This window comes from Alosa alosa, chromosome 6 (assembly GCF_017589495.1).
Source record: "Alosa alosa isolate M-15738 ecotype Scorff River chromosome 6, AALO_Geno_1.1, whole genome shotgun sequence".
NCBI lineage: Eukaryota > Metazoa > Chordata > Actinopteri > Clupeiformes > Clupeidae > Alosa > Alosa alosa.
Window position 1 is genome coordinate 4,804,124 of NC_063194.1, and position 20,555 is coordinate 4,824,678.

The 20,555-nt window shown below is 40.3% G+C and overlaps 2 protein-coding genes across 5 annotated transcripts in view; both read left to right on the plus strand.

The window, feature by feature from the left end:
- Positions 1 to 5,813, plus strand: part of igf2bp1 (insulin-like growth factor 2 mRNA binding protein 1) — a 48,751-nt gene extending 42,938 nt beyond the window's left edge. For all 3 annotated transcript variants that reach the window (XM_048246298.1, XM_048246299.1, XM_048246300.1), the window contains exon 15: positions 92 to 5,813. In XM_048246298.1, the coding sequence (XP_048102255.1) occupies positions 92 to 205 (114 nt within the window). In that variant the 3' untranslated portion in view covers positions 206 to 5,813. The remainder of the gene's footprint in view (positions 1 to 91) is intronic.
- Positions 5,814 to 7,940: 2,127 nt separating this feature from the next.
- Positions 7,941 to 20,294, plus strand: si:dkey-225f5.4. Of its 2 annotated transcripts, XM_048246262.1 has the most exons (10): positions 7,941 to 8,006; positions 8,368 to 8,461; positions 8,605 to 8,728; positions 13,636 to 13,793; positions 14,766 to 14,822; positions 14,943 to 15,085; positions 15,175 to 15,334; positions 17,371 to 17,510; positions 18,726 to 18,888; positions 19,641 to 20,294. In XM_048246262.1, exons 1-10 carry the CDS (start codon positions 7,984 to 7,986, stop codon positions 19,704 to 19,706), a joined length of 1,128 nt encoding a protein of 375 aa, XP_048102219.1. In that variant the 5' UTR covers positions 7,941 to 7,983; the 3' UTR covers positions 19,707 to 20,294. The 2 variants fall into 2 exon arrangements, with proteins under 2 accessions (XP_048102219.1, XP_048102218.1); XM_048246261.1 differs by lacking the exon at positions 7,941 to 8,006 and having other exon boundaries at positions 8,017 to 8,461.
- The last annotated feature ends 261 nt before the right edge of the window (positions 20,295 to 20,555 follow it).

Below are 20,555 nucleotides of genomic sequence, written 5' to 3' on the forward strand. Positions count from 1 at the left end.
ATTTGACACCAGACAAGAAAACAAAAATTTCAGGAAGAAAGCACTTTTTTTCAAATATTTATCACTTCTTTCTTTCTTTCTTTCTTCCCAGCTGGCACAGAGAAAGATCAGGGACATTTTGACGCAGGTCAAACAGCAGCAGAAGCCGCATCAACAGATGCCCGAGCAGGGTCTGGCACAGCAGGACACAAACCGGAGGAAGTGAGCGCCTGGCCACTTCCCTTCGCCTTGCCCACTAGTCCCCCCGCCCACCACCTACCCCCCGGGGAGGGCGGCAGTGCGGAGGGGCAGAGGTTTGGACTGATGGACAGATACTGACAGATGAACGGACAGACATACGGACGAGACTTTAGACCAGAAGTTCGAAGAGCGTGCAAACGGACGGACTGATGGACGGACCGAGATAGCGACACACAGACCCAGCGGCAGACAGGGAGAGGAGCATCAAACGAATAGAGGGACGAAGCCTGAGAGAGAAGACAAAGTTTAGAGGACAGATACATAATACAAAGTGAGAGAAAGGAAAAAAAATAAATAGCTAGAGAAAAAAACAGAGACCAGATGCCAGACCAGAATTAATGACCGGTGATGGCAGGGCCTTGTGGTAAAAGGGAGTAAGGTCGCCCTCTGGTGGATGCTCATAGAATTGCAGCTCACCAAGCCCGGGAGCTAAAGCATAGTAAAGCTGCCCAGTTATACAGCAGACCTGACATTAGATTTGCCTTAAGTTGTAATACTAAAAACAAGGAGTGGGGCTTAGGATGCTGCACCAGGGTCTGCTGTTAGAGGCAACATCCGCCTGCACTTGGGCTCAGCCAAGAGGTCTTTCTACTAACCAACCTCCCCTTTTTGGAGTCCTCGCCATCTCTGGTCATTTTGATATTTTAAGGGTGTTTTTTTAAAAGAAAAATAGAGCTATATGTATAGAAATGTTTATTCAGAGGTATTATAAAAGAAAATGCAGTGCGGCCAAGTCTGGAGAAAAGGGGGCAGTGGCGGAAGTCATTGCATATGGCGGGTGCGTTGCCACCAGTCAGGTGACCCTGTACCCGACCAATCAAACGAGTGCCGAGGGGTTGCAGTTGTTGACACTGCTCTTTAAATCCCCCACATAGGAGAGGTTGTGGGGGTTGAAGATTTTGGAAAAAAGCAAAGAGAAGAAAATAAAGAGGTTGTAAATATAATCTTCATAAATGTTTATTAAAATACTGTGAGTGACCGACAGCAACGAGCTGGGCACCAGGACCCAGATGAGGTACAGTTGGAGTTCGGGGAGTGCCCCAGAGTTGCCGGACGGTCATTGCGGTGAGAGAACAGTTAGTGCGCGGGTCGAAGCTGACTCTGCAGTTCTATTGCAGAGCACCAGCTCAAAGATGCAGCCTATAATGCCACGTGTGAAAAATATACAAAAATGGAAAAAAAAATAACGTTTGGCTGAAAAGCAGCCAGCGATGCTGGTTGGCAGATGACCCGCGCCCAAATGGCATATTTTATATATATTATATATATATGATATGTGAGTTAACCCAGCCCCTCAGAGAATTATAGATAGGGAGAGGGAGGGCAGAGGAGAAATGTTGGGTGTAATTCAGTACAAGGACATGGCCATCTTATAGCTGCTTGTGATGTAAGTGTGGCTTCCCCTTGGTTAATTTTTTGTTCATTTTTAAACTCAGTCTTTACCCTCAAAGACCTCCATGTGCAATTTTGTTAAAAGTAAGGTATTAAATGTCATCATAAGTAAAATCTGAATAGTTCTGAGTCACATGCAGAGGTCTTTGTGGGACAGGAGAAACCTTATAAGTGGCTCTAGGATGACCATGGTGTGTCTGAACCCGACATGTTCTCCCCGAGCCCTCACTCCAACCTTTAAGGTCAAAGGTCACAAGCAGGCAAGGTCGTTGGCTACGCCACTGCCACTCTTTTCTCCCACTTGGCTCAGAGTCTGCCGGAGAGGGCACCAGAGGTCTGGGCACGCTCTCCCTTAATAGAGAACAGATTAGAGAAAAGATGAAATTAAGAAAAAGAAAAACCTACCTCAGGGTATTGTTACCTCAGTATTCCTAATTTTCTTTTCCTTTTTTTTTAGCTTGCTGGTGTTTTATATAAAAGCTGATGGTCCTGAATATTTTATTTTTTTAAAGAAGAAGTAATTTGTTTAGGTTTTTTGTCTTGTTACTTTGGTATTTTTTCGTTTTTTTTTTTCTTATATGTGTGCATGTGTCTTTGTGTGAGCTGTTTTTTTTTTTTCTTCTTTGATATGGATTTCAGATTGAACCAGAGGTGACCCTGAAAGTTTGTAGTGGGTGGTTCTCGAGTGCTTTGTTTTTTCCATTGTGGTGGCAGTTGTTAGGGTAAACCTCTGGGACTTGCCTGAAGCAAGCTTTGAGCTAATCTTGAAATCACACTTTTGGCCAATGAGAAGTGGCTTTTCCATGAAATGGAGAACACTTGGTCACAACTGACAATGTCACCTCCAGTGTGGGTCTTGCCAGTGTTTTGACCCAGTCAAAATATGTGTATTTATGACTTTTTGTGTTCTTTTTAAAACTCTGGTCATTCAAGTGTTTCCTTACCTGCACTACAGGGGAACGGTCGCTTGATGGCAGAATGCTGACACTGTGGAATGCTGAAAAACGTAACAGGTGGCGTTGTATGATGCCTGTTTCCACAGCAACCCTCCATGAGGTGACGTTTTCTGTTGTACACAGAGGGCTGAGGTGGACTGTATCAAACCCGTGCTGTCCTCTGCACTGTGCAGTGCAACTCAGTGACGTGGTGAGCGCCTTAAAAAAAAAAAACCAACGTGCACAAATAATAAACACATAACAACGAAAACATTTACACAGAGAGAGAGAGAGAGACACACACACAAACACACACTAAGAATGTGAATAATTATTACCTTACAGCGCTGGTGTAACTGCAGTCCCCCTCATTGCCTTGAGTGTATCTGAGTGTGTGTGCGAGAGTGACTGACAATATGTGTCTAAGTTGGGTTTAAGAGCATACTTTTGTTGGGGGTAGCGGTGGGGTGAATACTTCAAAGGAGATTCTATGGCCTCTGTCTGTTTTTTTGTTGTTGTTTGTTTGGGGGGTTTTTTGCTTGTTTTGTTTTTCCTTTGGACCGGGGATGCTCAAAAAATCTCTGAGAAATGGGAGCAAACAAAAAGAACAAAAAGGTAAATGATCACTAGAGATCTAACCTGTAAATAAGATCTAAAAGAAAGCAATTGTGAAGATTTTTTGTATTTTTAAATAACTTTGAAAAAAATCAGTGAACTAAACTGATGACAAACGTAATGATTCTGAGTGCAAAGCTAAGTAAATGTCTCACATTGATAGACCACTGCCACATCATATTCTTTGAATCACAACGAGTGTACCACACAACTGATATCATGTTGGACCAGTGGCTTAGTTAAGGAATTAGGAATTTACTTATCGATTTAAAAGTCTTTTCTTTTTTGACTTCCATTTCGCTTTCTGCTAGCGGCAGCAACATCTGCTGCTTCTGTAGTAGCAGGCCTGGTTAGTACCTCTTGACTTGGCTGTCTCCTTGGAGACGACCCCTCCCTGCTCCCGCCTCAGGTGGGAAAATAAGTAGTGAAATACTCAGTCTCTTAAAAGTCCACAGAGCTGTAACCATAGATACCGAGATGTACACTTTTAGGTTTATTCAGACTGCAGCCTTTATGACTTTTTTTTTTTTTTTTTTTTGTTTAGTCTTTTTACTTTGTTTAACAGCAAGCTTTATTTGGACATGACATCTGGTTAAATACTGTTTCATTTATAATGGAAGACTTTGACTAAATTTATGAAATATGACCGAAATCTCCAGGAACCTTTGAAACTTGATGCAAAGTTGGAAAAGAAAGAGAGGGTGTTTTTTGTTTCTTTTTTTTGGTTTGTTTTGTTTTTGTTTCATTAAGAAGGGAGGCATACAAAAGAGGAAAGGAAGATGGACCAATCTCTCTGTTTTTATGGAGATGGGTGGAGTAGAAATGTATTGTCTTTATGTCAAAAAGTTTGAGGAGAATAATTATTTGTTAGGAATTATCTACATACAGCTTATTTTTGTTGCCTAAAACAAACAGTTGACTAAACTGTAGCAGGTTGACTAGTGATCTAACACAGGGGAGGACTACACTGCCTCCTCTCTTGCTTGCGCTTTTTTGTCCTCTGTTTTCCTTTCCCTCCCATTTGTATGCCCCCTTTCTCCATCCCCATAAATGTTTTTAAGTTCATTTGGAATTATTCCTGTACTCCAGTCGTTCATAAGGACCTTTCTTGACACTTTCTGGAGTACACCCTCTCTTACGCTGGCCTCGTTTGTGTCCGTTTTCTCACTTCTGTTCAGTCACTTCTGTTTTTTTATTATTATTATTTGTTTCTGTGACCTTTAGTTTGGAATATAGATTTGTTTTCCAATCATATTTTAATGCACAGATCTCTTCAGCAGCTAAATCAGTTGAAATACTAACAAGAAACTTATGACGTTTAGTGAAACCTGTGCCAAACGGAGCTCTTTGGGGTAGTCAGAGAGATACCATGACTATTACGCTCTTAATAGTCTATGGATGCTTGAAGAGCATTCATACAGACCTGGTTTAATCACAAAGTGGCCCATGTTTTCGCCACAGTGCTACGATCCGTTTAATTGCTCTGTTGACAAACTAAATCAACAACACACCTTTCATTTGTCCTTTCTTATGCAATTTTGTGATGGAAGCCAAATTAACTTTTGGCATACGTCACAACGACTGTTCATAGCCCTCTAAGTCTTCTCATTCATTGGTAGAGGGGCGTGAGTATTAGATTGCTCCACTTACTACAGCATATAGTTTCGCACATAGACAACTGTCAACCTCAACCACGTCAGGTGGATTTGTTTTTTAGAGTGAAACACATCACGATTCTCACCTCCCACTAGACTCTGGCCGAAATTCAAAGAAGACATTGGGTTCTACCAAGACGTAAAAAACCTCACATAACTAGGAACGCTACCTCAAGACTTAGCCATAAGATTGTTTATATCAACCAGACAAGAGCGACAGTGCATGTTACATTTTGATTTTTTTTTCTTTAATTTATTTCATTTACTCATTTGTTTCTCTTACACTTTTGGGTTAAGTTTACCTCTCCGGCTTACAGTTGGGAACTTAAATGTAACAAAATGAAGGTGGAGATTGAGGGAAGGGCTCCAGTGGTGACGGGAGGTGCTGGTTGGTTGATTTGTTAATTGGGGGCAGAGATTAGTTGACTGTTGGGAGTGGGCTCTTTGCAACTCAAGACTAGCACAGTAGACATGGAGGGCGGCTTCAGAGGTGACACTGAGGATGGGAACAGCATGCGCTCATAGAAGCCTTCGGTGGTTTCAGGTGGAGGGTCCCAAGACGAACATGGAGAATGAGAATTATTATGGGGTGGTGGGGATGGAGCACTGACCGTAATAGGTGAAATGACTTGCCTTGCCTTGCTTTGCACTGCATTAGGACAGTCTCTGTTTGCACCCCTCCACCCCTGCACTCGCGTTCTTACTGAAGATTTTATTACTGTATAGAAGCCTGTAGCGCTCTTGTGCGGAACGAGCTATAGGTGGGCCTCAAGTAAACTTTGTATACCTCAGTTGATGAAACACTCTTGTGCCTGTTCACGATCCTCAATGATCCTTATATGGCCCCGCCCTTCTAAGACCCTCTGTACCTCCCCAACCTGACCCTTGATCCTTCTTTCTCCACAAACTTCTTTTTACCGATATTTACACTCTGAATACCCCCTAACCTTCTCCCCAAGCCCCCCACCCCACCCCCGTACTCACTTTATGAATCAATGGGCACGAAAACCTGTAACCATGTAATATTTTTTGTTGATCTACCTCTTAGGAAAAAGAAAAAAATAGGACAATGGTAAAACGACTTGGAAAAAAAGGACACAAAAAAAATAAAAATTGAAAATGCTCAAACGAAAAATAAAGTAAATGAATTTCATAAGCAAGTGGGTAGCATCTACATATACTGTAGTGGATAGTCTATTAAAGGAAAAAACTTACTTCTTCCAAAGATGATGATTTTTTTTTTTTTTTTTTTTTGTTCTTTCCGCTGTTAGAAGTCATTCTGAAAGGATTATGAAATGGAAAAAAATATGCTATGACAAGGGTTAGGGAGGGATAAAAGGAAAATGTCAGTTTCATTATCCAATCACCGTTCTTTATCTTTTCATTTTTTCATTAGACTTACGTTTAACCTCAAACATTCTTCGTTTCTTTTTCTTTTTTCCTGATTGCTTTTTAAAGAAAATGACATAGGATTGTATCTCTTGTGTTTGGATGCATTAGATCTCTATCTCTCTCTATTTCTCTGTGAAGTGCAAACATAACACTCTGTGAGATCTCTCAGAGCTGCATGATGTGGAAAAACAAACTCATTATTACTTTATCTTTAATGATTCATCCGAAATAAAAGGACATTTATTTGCAGGCTGGAGGGTGGGAGGGGGGAGAACAGGGGGGGCAAAAGAGTTGCAGAGGAGGGGAAACTTTTATCATAGCCGTGTTTCTCCTCACCTATCTGCCTCTCCTTTTCACCCCTACCCCCTCAAGTGCCTGGACTTTACACGCAGACTTTCTGCCTGCCTGATTTATTTTCTTTAGTTCATCAACACTTGTTTTTAACTCCTTGTAAACAATACAGAGCATAGATATGAATGTGATATTAAAAGATGAGAAAACCGGAATATCTTTTGTGGTTTTTGTGTGCTGTTTTATTCACTCGTTCATGTAAAAATGCATTAGACATATGAAGAGCTCTTCTCTAAACTGCTATATCCTCCATTTTAATGCACTTTCATAGATCATTTTTTCCAAATAATTTCAGTGGAACTGTAATTGTTTTATTATTATTTGATTTATCTTTACTCAATCAAAACAACACAACTGCTCTTATTGATATTACCTGAAATACACAATTAAATAACATGACTTATTAATGTTCAAAAATTGATTTATAGCATTTTGGAAAAGAGCTCTTCATGTATAGAAGATGGGTGATCACAGTCAACTGGTTTTAATTCTGTCCTTCTTAGTCTTATGCTTAATGTCTTTTATACTTAATAACTTTTTTAATTGGGGAACATTTTAAATTCTTAAATGAGAATAAATTGGGATACAAATTGCAGATTTTTTTACAAATTGTAGAAGTAATGCAATTGGAAAAATTTTAAAGGCACATTGAAAGTAGTCCCCAGTATTCATTCTTAATCTTATTTGGAACTGTTTCCCTTGGAAAATGAGTGACTCAGTAAAATCAACCAAGCTCAATTTGTAATGAAGGCATTAGGGATTATGATTATTTATTGTTGTCTTTCCCCATTTGGCAAGTTTTTTTTGTCCTCAAGGAATTCTATAGGTTGTTCTAATTCGAAAATTAAAGTTAACTTTTAAGTAGGTTTACACAAACATTATGAAAATAAATGCACAAACTACTTTACATAACAGAAATGTTGTTGTTGTTGTCTCATGCATAGCTTACTTTTCACTTAGGCTAGACTGCCATCTCTAAATAAGATGCTCTGTTGGCTAGACTTTTCTGGCGATTTTCACTTGAATCAAGTGGTAAAAAGAAAATAGTCCAATGTATTTCAGTAGAATTATGGACATCTTCTAGTGGAAAACATTCATAAGATATTCATTTGGCTTAAACGTTTGTTGTGGTAATGTAGACATTTGTGTTTCTCATTTAAAGCCTTAAAAGCCTTACATAAAGCAGCTTAGGTCATTGAACTATCAGGCAGCCTAACGTAAAATGGTTCACTGTCGCCGACTCGCCAAGATGAATTTTAAAAAAAAAAAAAAAAAAAAAAAAAAAAAAAAAAAAAAAAAAAAAAAAATATATATAGCTGTCGACCATGTGACTTGAGCGGCTTCTTCCTGATTGGCCGAATTATGACCAATCGCAGTTGGGCGTGTTTGGTTCAAAAACAGAAATGGCGATGGAGGTTGCTCCAGTGTAAGTGCAAGCTCATATTTTTGGCTACTGGTTATTCGTTCAGTGATGTGTTATTTTCCTCTAAAGTTCAATACGATGCTTACATTCAATGTTGGAGAAGTAGTAACCAGCACAACTCAGAGCAGCTACTGAATTTCGTGTAGGCTAGCTAGCTATCGTTAACGTTACATGTTAACGATAGCATTAGCATTCATTGTTTTGACAACGTCTAGTAATGTTAGCTTCTACACCTCTTTCCTTGATTTACCTGTTGCGAAACAGGGATATCAAGAATCGACAATACGCTCGCTTTGTATTGACCCAAAAAGCGTAAAGCGAGAATGTGTCAGTCTGATTTTATATCATGCGTCCTTGTGATCAGGTTGCTGGAGAGGTCCGACCCCTCCAAGCTATTCTGCGAGGTAGCGGACCCACAGGAGAGAGGCGAGACTGAGATGATGGTTTCCTACTTGATGGTAAGACAGGCTGCATCTATGAAAATAGATGCACAAAAATAGGTTACATGTTTTGGATGTGTGGGTAACCCTGCACTATACGAGCTTTGAACCTCCAATAAATAGAGATCTCTCGCTCTTTCTCTCTGTCTGTCTCTGTTTAGGGCTGTCGTCAGAAACAGAAGCTGATGTGCCAGCAACTCTGTATGCTAGACAACATGATGGAATTATTGGCAGAGCTAAAATCTCCGGCGTGTTTCCTCAATGACCCGTCTCCTAAAGCCACAGGTAAGATTCTGTTCGCCGACCTCAACTGTTCTGCCATTACCCCTGACTAAGCCAAAAAAAGTCACGATCAGGTTTGCTTGTGCTCTGCCTGTTCAACTATATGGACGTGTATTTTGTTTGGAATTGAATGAACAACTGCATTTCAAACCTTGGGTTACAAGAAAGATGGTTGCTGTACTTCCGAAAACCCTTGTTAAGAATGCAATGTGCAACCCCAAATCAGAATCAGAAGTTGGGACATTGTGTAAAATGCAAATAAAAACAGAATGTGATCATATATACAAATCTCGTAAAACAATATTTAGCTACAAAAAGGACATAGACAACATATAAAATGTTGAAAATTACATTTTTTACTATTTCATGGAATATATATGTTCATTTTGAATTGGATGCCAGCAACACTTTTCAAAAAAAGTTGGGACGGGGACATGTTTACCTGCTTCACCTCATTAAACATTCTACAAATGTTTAGGAACTGAGGAGACCAGTTGCTAGAGTTTTGAGAATGAAATGTTGTCCTATTCATGCCCGATAAAGGATTTCAGTTTTTCAACAGTGTGGAGTATTCTTAATCATGTTTTTCATTCCATGACGCACCTAATTTGACAGGTCTGGACTGCAGATGGGCCATTTTAACACCGGACTCTTCCTCTATGGAGAAATACTGTTTAAATATTATTGAATCATTGCTTTCCTGAAATATTCAAGATCTTCCACGGAAAAGATGTTGCCTTGATGACATTATGTTGCTCAAAACCTGTATTATTCACGATTGATTGTGCCTTGTCAGATGTGCTAGTTGCCCATGCTCTAAGCACTAATCACCTTCATCAGATGCTAAGTTTTGAACTGAGCACTTAGTTAGATAAGTTGGATAAGCCCTCCTTGTTAGCCCAGATGAGTCCATGATTTCCAAAAATAATGGCAAATGTTGATTGATCTCACCACAGGACATTTTTCTACTTTACTTCAGTCCATTTTAAATGAGTTCAGGCTCAGATAAGATGGTATTTATGTATCACTGTGCTCTTAGACAGTGGTTATCAGAGGTTTACCTGAGCCCATACAATGAGTTTCATAACAGAAACAGGTCTGGTGTTAATGCAGTGGCATCTGAGGTCCAAAAGACCACGGCCGTCCAATATTGTTTTTCAGCTCTGTTTGCCAAGATTTCTCTGAATATTAATATTACGTACATTAGATGATGAACTCCCAAAATACTTCACAATATCATGTTAAGAAGCATCAGGGCTCTACAGTGCGCCCATTTCACTCGTACGTGCGAGTAAAAACTAGATGTACCGCATAGCGGTACAAAATATGACCGCCGCTCAGTCCTGTACATCCGTTCCGCAAAAATAAATCACTTCAATTTGTCTCCATATTTTACTCCATCCCCCACTCTTGAATCTTTTGTGTATGCTTGTTTGGCATGCCTGAGTGTGTGTGTGCGGCTGCACAGAAAGTAGCATACTGGTGCTGAAAAGGTGAATAGATTGTAGAATAGCCAAAGAAGATGTAGCATTGTTATAAAACCTTTAAAATCTCTAAACAATCACAAGTAGGGCAGTTCATCACAGTTCATCACAGTTCATCCATTGCAACTGGATTGATGAAAGGTCACTTACACCTGTAGGCTACATTGTATTTGGGAAAAGCAAAAGGTATCAGCATAATGTTTATTTATTTATTTATTTATTTATTTATTTATTTATTTATTTATTTATTTATAAACAAAAACATCTGTCAGTTCCATGCCGTTTTCAACAGCTATCAAAAACAAAGGTCATTTTTGGATGGATGGATTTTTTGTGAATGTTTCTTCTTCTACATAAGATTTTAGTCATCTTCTAGTTCATGTAATACTTTATTGTCAATGCACAAATTAAGTAACAGTAGTCTGAAACGTTATTGTTAATGCACAAATTAAGTAACGGTAGTCTGAAACGAAATGCTCTTTTATATTTCAGTGGTGCAAATAACTGACATGTCCAAATGGGCCTTGATGAAATGCGTCGCTAGACTGTTCATACACATTTTAACGGGCCAAAGTTGAAGAGTTGTTGTCCGTTATTGTTCGTGCAAATATAGGCTGATTCATGTTCCCTTGCATTGTGTAACTGAGGTCCATGGCTAGTCTGGCTTTCACCAGACCAAGCTCAATCTTTTAAGAAATCAAAAAATAAATAGCGGGCAGATCAGGCTGCACGCACATAAAACAAAATAAACAGTCGTCTCAGTCTCACGCATGTATAGGCAAAACTGTATCAGACCGGTGTAACATTGGTAAATCTTCCATTGCACAGAATGATTTTTGTAGCACGTGCAACAAATGACAGTCGAAAGATACAATTACAGTACTGCTATCAGTTTGCTTGGTATAACCGCATTTATAGTTTTCTACAAATGCAATCAATCAAATTGGCCTCCATCACTCAACCAACGCTAACGGTAACATTACCTAGGTCCTTATTGATATTATAAGATTAACGCATTCTGCAGTAAAACCAAGCATGTCCGATAAACATCCTCAGATTTATTTCGGCTTCAAGAAGAAATGGAAATTACATTTCATGTGAACATCATCCTATCCTTATTAGACGTTCTCTGCGGTAAACTACACTCCTTGTATGAAGCGTCCATTGTTTTTCCAACCCACTTTTAACTTCCAAACAAATTACGTCTCACTGCAACGACGCGCCATCTAGTGGACAAACGACTACTTATCGCCAATACTGGAAATGCAGCCATGATGATGATGATGAATATTTATTTTGGCTTTCTTTTAATCCTACTGAATTTGTAATTATGTATCGGCCGTTCTAATACCGATAGTATGTGGGTGCCTGTATATGTGTGCACTGCCATCTACAGGCCAATGAGTGTACAGTCACTAAATGTACACATAACCTAATTTTTTTTAGACCCCCAATGGATGAAATTATACGAAACTTGGCATACCCCCAGAGAATGCCAGGTCAATCATACACATAAAATTTGGTGCAGTTCTGAACATCTTAACTGAAGATAGGGGCGATTTAAAGCAGAGTAATATTGCATTTTAATTTTTTACCGGGGGGTGCAAATCACAAATGAGTGATTATGGGCCTGATTGATGTGGGCCCTTGAGACCAACATACCATAAAGATTCTTCATCCTCAGTGCCACGGTTCAGGTAGTTATTTAGGAAAAACTAGAAAAGTAGTTATTTAGAAAAAAAGGGGGGGTGGGTGTATTTATAAGTATTTATCTTAATATGAAGATTAATCTGGTAGAAATGTATGGGGATATCTATAAAGGGGAAAAAAAGTTCCATTCACCTGTAGTGTGATAATAGTGTCATCTGTTGTGGTAATTTTCAAGACTTTCGTCCCGGGTAGAGATTTTGGCACACATCCCATGTTGTTCAATGGGGTCATATTAGATAACAGTTGAGAGATTTTCCGCTAAATGAAGTGCATACAAGTCTTACCTAGGACCTAGACTATAAGAGGCTCTGCCTTTCTGGGATGCTCTTTTTCATAGCCAATCATGTTGTCAGTTATCCTAAGTAGTTGTAAAATACTTTTGTTTCCTTTATCATTACACAACTTTTCCAACAATTTCTTGGCCCCGTCCCAACATTTTTTAAAATCATGTTGCTGGTATCAAATTCAAAATTAACATATTTTCCATGAAAGTCAAATGTCATTTTCAACATTTGATGATGTGTCCTATTCGGAGCTAAATATGAGGTTATGGGATTTGCAGATTATGACATTCTGTTTTTTATTTGCATTTTACTCAACGTTCCAACTTTTTCTGATTTGGGGTTGTACCAGTTTCAGCTTAATTTCACTGCTGGTTACACCCCTTAGAAATTGGAAGTAAATGAAGGTCCCCAGACCCATTTCAGAAGTGGAGTGGTGTTTTGTCAGGGTGCATGTGAACCCTGTAGCCCAATCAATTTAATTCCCTGTTATAGTAGCAAAAAACCTTTACTATCAGTATGTATTCATGTAGGTACCGGTAAATGTATCTCTTCCCAATGCAGACAGCAATTCTAGTTCAACCAACCTTAATCAAATTGCTCCTTACTGTCCTCTGGGGTTGGTTATGCATCAAATTGTATTAATTCTGTTTCTGCCAATTGAGTTTGGTTCCTACCGATTCCCCATTTTGATTCCAAAAGGCAAATTTTTTTTAGATAAAATACAAATCTTATATTCTATTGTCTGTTCCAGAATGTAGTCTGCATTCTAAGCCTGAAGCCCGTTAACTGAACATTCAAAAAGTGAATACACTAAGGCTTTAATACTATATAGCCTTACCACCCTTTACTTGGCTGTTTGGTGTGTATGCTCAAAGAGGCATAGAGTCCATACTGCGTATGAACGTCAAAGTTAGAATGCAAAGTGACAAACATAGACCAATAGCCCTTAACAATTCCAGTCTCACAATACGTTGCTTCAGGAACACAGGAAGGAGGATTTGTAATTTGACTGGATGTTGAGTTCCAATATCGGCAACCTTTTGACAAAATTAGACTGCCAAAATATTTATTGGCCTTCCTGGCCCCAGTTCACTTGTTCACTGCCAAACAAGTGTCCAATGAATAAACTTGGCCTAACAGTTTTTCTATAGGTGTTTTGGAGTAGGAGAACAACTGCACAACTTGCATTTGAAACAAAGCATTCTCAATCAACCCTTACTGAGATATTATGTTATTTGATCCAAAACATTGGCATATGCACATCTGTGGTAAACCATTAAAAACAGAAATTCCATATGCCCTGCCACTGGCACACATGCAAAACATGCATTTCAGGCTCAAAGTTGTTAGGCTTAATAGGCAAAGAAATTACCTGTTTTTGTGTGTGTGTATGCGTGCGTTTGATTATTTGTACCTGTCTGTGTATGTGCAGAAAGTGAGGCTCGCAAGCGGTGGAAGGCCCTGAAGAAGGAGTACCAAGATGGCCTGCTGGAGGTGGAGACTCTGATCAGCAGCTTACAGGAGCGCAGTGACCAGCTTCAGGAGCGGAGGGACCGCCTAGAGACACTGGTGCTTACTCTCGAACAAAAGGTATTCATCACACTTATCGTGTCACCTACAGTATGAAATACCAGTAGTATTCTTCCCCAGGATAAGAGTCCTGCAATATAGTTCATGATATGTTTGCACAGTTTTGTGGGTAGCCCACCCCAATGCAGAACAAGAATAAGCAGGATGGAAGTTCAAACCATAGGCTAGTGAGAGTTCATTGGTGATGATGGCCAAAGTGGAGCTTTTTTGGTTGAGCTTTTTTTTTTTTGCTTGACTTTGAATGGCTCTCAAACTGATTTGTGGCCAATAAGACTATTTTCATATTTCATATTAGAATTTATATTGCAAAAAAAATAGTTTTTAGTTCTACATCACTCATCCCTGACTCACGTACACTTATGCTTACATTTTTACATACACACATTCACTAATGCAGTGGAGGAAAGGTGAGACTGAATACATTGATTCTTGCTTTTGAATATAGAAGTCTATACACACACACAGAATCAGAAGCATTTGTATTCATGTTAGAACACAAGATACACAAGCTCACATATCTGCGTTTATGTTGAGACTGGATTATTGTTTCAGCCAAGCAGCATCCATCTAGCCTAGAAATCTAGACGCGCCCCTAGCGGCAGCAAATTACATTTCCTGCCAGGGCTAGTCTAGCAACTCCGTTGGCTTGTGAGCTCCAGAAATCAGGCATTGAAATCGTGTATAGAGTCGTTTGGTGGGCTTAACATAATGATTGATGGCAGAGTTGCAACGGTTTGGCTTGAATTCCCTGCTACTTGAAAACAAATATCCTATTGCGTGCAGAGGGAATTTGAAAGACAACTGATTATCCCGCCCCTCGGACTGAGCACTGCGAACGGTGAGTGCCCAGACCCTACATTTTAATGTGGGTCTGGCTCGCCAGGCTAGCATCCATCTGCGTCCGTGAATCATGATGGATGGAGTCTCAATGATGCATAATAATAATGATAAAAGTAATTTTTCTCTTCACAGAAGGAGGAATGCCAAGCAGTTGAACGCATCAGGAAGAAGAAGAATCAATCAGTCGAGGTAGGAGCAAATAGCATCCTGACCTTTTCTGACAGTTTTTAACGTCTTGCTTTGCTTCATCACTGTCCTCACTCTCTGCCTCTCTCCACTCCTCTCCTCCTCTTGCTGTTCCCACCTCAGAAGCACGTCAGCCTGCAGCTGGACGAGTCTCTTCTGTCGGCCCAGCAAGCTTTGCACTCCTGTGACAGACAGCTGCGCCAGCTTATGATGGAGAACGATGCCCTCCAGTCACGCTTGGACAAATGCACAGAGCTTAGAGAGCAGTAAGACCCATTACGCCTCACACTTAGATGCGCAAATTCATATATAAAAATATCGGCTGTGGTGTAATTGTGTGTGTCTGTGTCTGTAGGCTATGGAGCTGCCTGGAGGCGACTCAGGGCCTGACACAGTACAGGGTGACTTGTGTGAGTCCGTCTGAGATGTGTGTTGAGTTGCGGCCTGTTTGTGGGAAACTAGAGCCCCTGAAGCTCAGCGTCACCCTCAACCACCAACAGCACTTCCACTTGCAGGTGACCCTTCACCTTTGACCTCCTCCACACTGATGTCAAGACTGTATCTCTGTTCCCAAAGTGTTTACATACAGTGCTGCTTGAAAGCATGTGAACCCCTTCAACAGTTTGGAGTTTTCTGGTGTTTTATCAAGATTTTCTTATTTTATCCTCACCAATTTTTAAATATGAACTGTCAGGTGTATATATTTATCAAATTCATGGACTTGTTTAGAGGAAATTGTGTGAGAAGCCAAGAAAACATGGAAGTAATGTACAAACGTAAGTGAACCCCCAGCTGCATTGGTAAAGTCAAGTAGGTAATTGATTAATGTAAAACATATCTGGGTGCAGAAATAATCAATTAAGCATACTAATCAAACAGACTTCCTTTGGAAAGAGTTTGAGCAGCCATGATTAAAAGAGGGAGGAAATCCACCAAACCACTGTAGTGCCAAGGCATGCCCACAGGATGCCCGCCGAACCACTGTAGTGCCAAGGCATGCCCACAGGGACCAACAATGCCAAGAGGAAAGGAGATATGCGAGGACATAAGGAACAGAGTAGTGACAGCCCACCTGTCTGGGGAAAGCTCACTAAAAGATTGTCTGGGGACTCTTTCTGTAAGATTGCAGCTCCATTTATCTACTGTAAGACAAATGATTTGCAAATGGAGGGCATTCAACATCACAGCAACATTTCCTAGAAGTGGATGCCCATCAAAAGTATGACCAAGATGCAACAGAAAGATAAAAAAAAAAAATGGCCAAGGAATGGCTTAAGATAAAGAGAATTTGTGCTCTGGATTGGCCTAGTCAAAGTCCAGACCTCAATTTAATAGAAATGTTTTGGCTAGATCTGAAGCGGGCAGTACATGCCAGTTGACCCTCCAACCTCTCTCAACTGTCTGAGTCCTGCAAGGAGGAGTAGGCAAAAATGTGCACAGTCAGATGTGAGGCACTGGTTACTGGTTAGGTACAGAAGACGTTTGGTTGAAGTAGTGGTGCAAAAGGAGGTGCTACAAGAAATTAACTACATGGGTTCACATACTTTTGCAGATGTCATATTTTGACTTTCTTTTGTTTCTGTCTATTACTTGACTAGAAGGTCAGCTTTACAAATTTGGGTTTAGACGTGCATTAAATAAGGTTATTTATTTGTATTTTTTATTATTATTTATTTATTTTAACTGACTATCTCTGAGGGTTCACAAACTTTCAAGCAGTACTCTACATTTGCATTTACGCATTTAGCTGCCTCTTTCATCCAAAGTGACTGAGAACTAATGAACCTGTGTGTGGTAAAGTAAAATGCAGACATAGCCTACACATTTTTTCCTGTAACTATTTGTGCTCAGCGAATGACACTTGTTAGGACCTGCTCTGTGTACAACCAGTTGAATGTGGTGTTTTAGCACTTTGTTCTACCATGTGAAACTCAAGACGATGCCAAAAGTGATGTCATTCAGCAAGTATGATTAAAAATACAGTATAATCAAAAGATTGATCCCTCTGGTGGTCAGTTGAGAAATTGTTTTCCTTCCCCTTTTTTCTAAGAGAAATTATGTATAGCCCTTTAAACCATGTATTTGGGAAATGCACTGCTGTGCTATTCTTCAGATTGTAGTTCATTATTGTAGTTCTATGTACATTTGCTTTAAGAGGGATAGAAAGGTATGGTATGAGCAATTTACATGTTGACATAGTACTCAAGATCTGAAATCCCACATGAAATGGAACAGTTCAGACTAGCTTCTTGTTTGAGCACCGAATTGTGTTTTGGCAACCAGTAAGATCTCTCCAAGTGGTTTACGTTCTACATGGAAGCATATCGTCTTGTTGCTGTATGTGAGCACAATGTATTGCTTGTGAGCTAATCTATTATTGACCAGGACAGCTGAAATTTGGCTTCATGAGCAATTTCTTAATTATTGTCTATCTGTCTCTGTCTCTGTCTCTCTCTCTCTCTGTCTCTGTCTCTCTCTCTCTCTCTCTCTCTCTCTCTCTCTCTCTCTCTCTCTCTCTCTCTGTCTCTCTCTCTCTCTCTCTCTCTCTCAGGTGTTTCAGGGTACTGCAGGTCTCCTGGAGGAGACAGTGAAGGGTCCTGTTGAGCAGCTGAGTGCTGCCCTTCTAGAAGTCATGCAGCATTACGTCAGCCAGGGGGCGATGTTGACCGAGGTGCAGGCTCTGCACTCCAGGTAAACAAACACTGGGGCATGTCTCGCAACACACTTAAGCCCCATTCAGATTGCAAGAGACCATGTAATGTTAATGTAATTCAGCAACCAACAGCGAAAATAGCCACTGGCAACGCAAAACGTCAAATAAGTTCCACTTTTGAGGTGACAAGATACGGGCTATTCGTGAATTGCCTTATTATGTGAACAGAGCTTCACACACAACATGTATGTCTCTAGACCAGGCACAGACGAACTCTGGTCTGAATCTAGACCCAAATACAGTTTAATCTGCACCAAGACCTAGATCTGTGCACTGATTTACCGTCAACTAAGTGGATTTAAATAACACACAGTAAAAGATTCTGCACTGTTTTTTTTAAAACATTCTGCACTGTAAACTCATCACAGCACCACTTGCATGCTCTCCTGTCAAGTCCAAGCATAGCCACTGCATCACAATCACATTACGGCCTACGCTCAAGTCACATAACGTATATTCAACAGTGCAAATTGTAAACTAACACAGTGGCTTGTATTTCAGGGGGGCATTTCAAGTATGTGTTTAGTGACTATCACAGATAAGCTAACTCAGATTCAGTAGTAAGCCACTTAAAGCAAGAGCCCTATAGCTATGTTTTGTCAAGAGAATGCCTCTATTACAAGGTCCTCAGCATAGAAGGGAGGGGTGTCATTGGATAGGCTAATGAGCTAAGAAACTGAATCACAGACTCTTTCATACTGTTCCTTCATAAATTTGAACTGATTACTTTCAGTTGTACTATCTGCTATCATTATGTACCATGATAAAGTATCATATTTTGGGCTTGGTGACACACAGGTCTGTGAGCTGTGTATACTGCCCTGATGTAAGTGAGCACACAAACACTGATGATAATTAGCATATACGGATGCTACTCACAGCAGGCTCTGCAGGTCACCGATTGGTTCCCTGCACTGAGGTTGCTTGTTGATATGTTGGCAAATCGATGTTGATTTATTTTTGTTTAATAATTTATATTTAATATATGTTGCTTTTGATATATGTAACTATAATGTAATCAGATCAGGATCACCCCCAGTCCCATTGGGGAGGGGGAATTCAGAACAAACAGGTTAACCACCATTTTACAGTGTCTTAACCCCAGATGGTACTTGTTGGCTCTGATGATAATTCATCTTTCATAGAGATCCATAAGGCCTAGTGTCTGAGATTTGCTCTATGCCCACTCCCAGGTTTGCCATTGACTGGCGCCCTGCCCAGCGGCTACTGGTTTTCCTGAAAACAGCATCGGTGGTGTGCCACCTGGAGGTGGGTGAGGGTTACCCCTCGGGTGGCAGTGCCACTCTGCTGGCGGTGCGAAAGGACGCCCATGACCTCGATATCACCACCCTGCAGGTGAGCTCTTCAGTGAGTTTGGGTGTGTGGGGATTGTGTTGGCGTTGTGGATGTGCTCGGAGCCGTGAGTCTATGTGTGTGTTGGGATGTGTTTGTTGGAATTCACCCACACAAAAGCTCAACCAACAGAAATGTTGGCAGTGTGTGTCTGCTCACTTGCCCAAAGACATCAGTTACGTAATTAACGTGTTGACCGCCTCACCACTTTGTTTTAGCTTAAGGGGAAAATAATTTTTCTGGCTGAAAAGAACCATATTGTGCAAATTATGCGTGAAAGCAGGGCAATGATTTGTTGAAAGGAACAGGAACAAAAACAGACTCAGTCCAGCACCCTGTTCTGTACAAGCAGATCTCCCAGGGGGGCAAAAAACTGACCGGTTGTAGTAAAAACTGACCGGTTTTAGTAGGAGAACTCTTCAGATACATAAAATGAAAAAGCTGAAAACAATGTTTCTGACAACCATTTTATGCAAATATGTGAGAAAACAGAGGATTTCTTAGAAAGCAGAGAGATGTTTTGTTGAAAGGGAACAGAAAGAGACGCAGCCTCATTCCAACCCCCTGTTCTGTATTAGCAGATCTCCCAGGGAAAAACCCTGAATGTTTATAGTAGCAAGACTATTTAGAGATTCATGTACACATGTTTGTACACATGTTTGTTTATTTCTGTATAGAGAAGTGTGTGTCTGTGTTTGTGTGTGTGTGTGCGTATACCATGCCTGTATGATCATGCATGTCTGTCTCTTGACCAGCCCCCCTCACAGAATCCTAGCCTGACGGAGTGGCTGGAGTATCTCTCATGCTGTCCAGACGTGTGAACTCGCCCTTAAAAACAAAAGCTGACGACATAAAGTCCCACAACACTGTGTGAGTCAATGGATCTAGCCTAAAGGTAGCCAGAACATGAATCACAATCAAGACTCACCTACATGAATCACAAGGGTGATTCATGTCACATATTGGACACAAAAAAACAGGGCATAATGAACAAAGGTTCACAAACCCGAGTATGATCCTGGGTCCAAAATCCTGCAGTGGCATGAACCCTGATTGGCTGAGAAGATCTTGAAGGGTGATGTGCACCTGGACAAAATTACAGCTTAGTATTGATGATCTGGACTGCATTGTCGTAACATATACTCCTCTGCTTCATGGACCATTGCAGTTTCCCATGCTTTTCAGTTGGCATAGAACCATATGTTGTTTTTTAAAGTCTCCACGATTGACACATGCATTGCTTTCCTTCAGTTTATTGCTGACTGCACCTTCTCCATGTATTTGTGTTTAGTTTGTATGTAATTAACCTGTCCTTTCCTCTTCTGAGGCTGTATCATTGCTCTCTTCTTTCCTGCTGATATTGTGCTGTTATGTGACTTGGTCAATAAAATCTCAGTCTGAAAATAATACCTCTGTTGTCTGATGCATATTAGATTGCATTACATTGGATTCAACTTTGTCAGTACCTTGCCAACTATCGGTACAAAGCCAAATAAATGTCTATAGCCAGACCGACAATATACAATATCAATCTCTAGATATAATCAGACAGAAATAATGCAGGGTTTACAGACAATGTGCAGACATTTTTTTCATGAGCTGATATATTCTTGTACAGTTTGAACACATTAGATATAATCAAATGTCTGTCTTTACTTTGAAAGTGAATA

Excerpts from the sequence above, each read along its gene's own strand:
- si:dkey-225f5.4 (XM_048246261.1), top strand. The coding sequence starts at position 8,327 with ATGTGTCAGTCTGATTTTATATCATGCGTCCTTGTGATCAGGTTGCTG. Across the intron at positions 13,794-14,765 it reads TGCTTACTCTCGAACAAAAG|AAGGAGGAATGCCAAGCAGT; the intron begins GTATTCATCACA and ends TTCTCTTCACAG. Across the intron at positions 18,889-19,640 it reads TCGATATCACCACCCTGCAG|CCCCCCTCACAGAATCCTAG; the intron begins GTGAGCTCTTCA and ends TCTCTTGACCAG.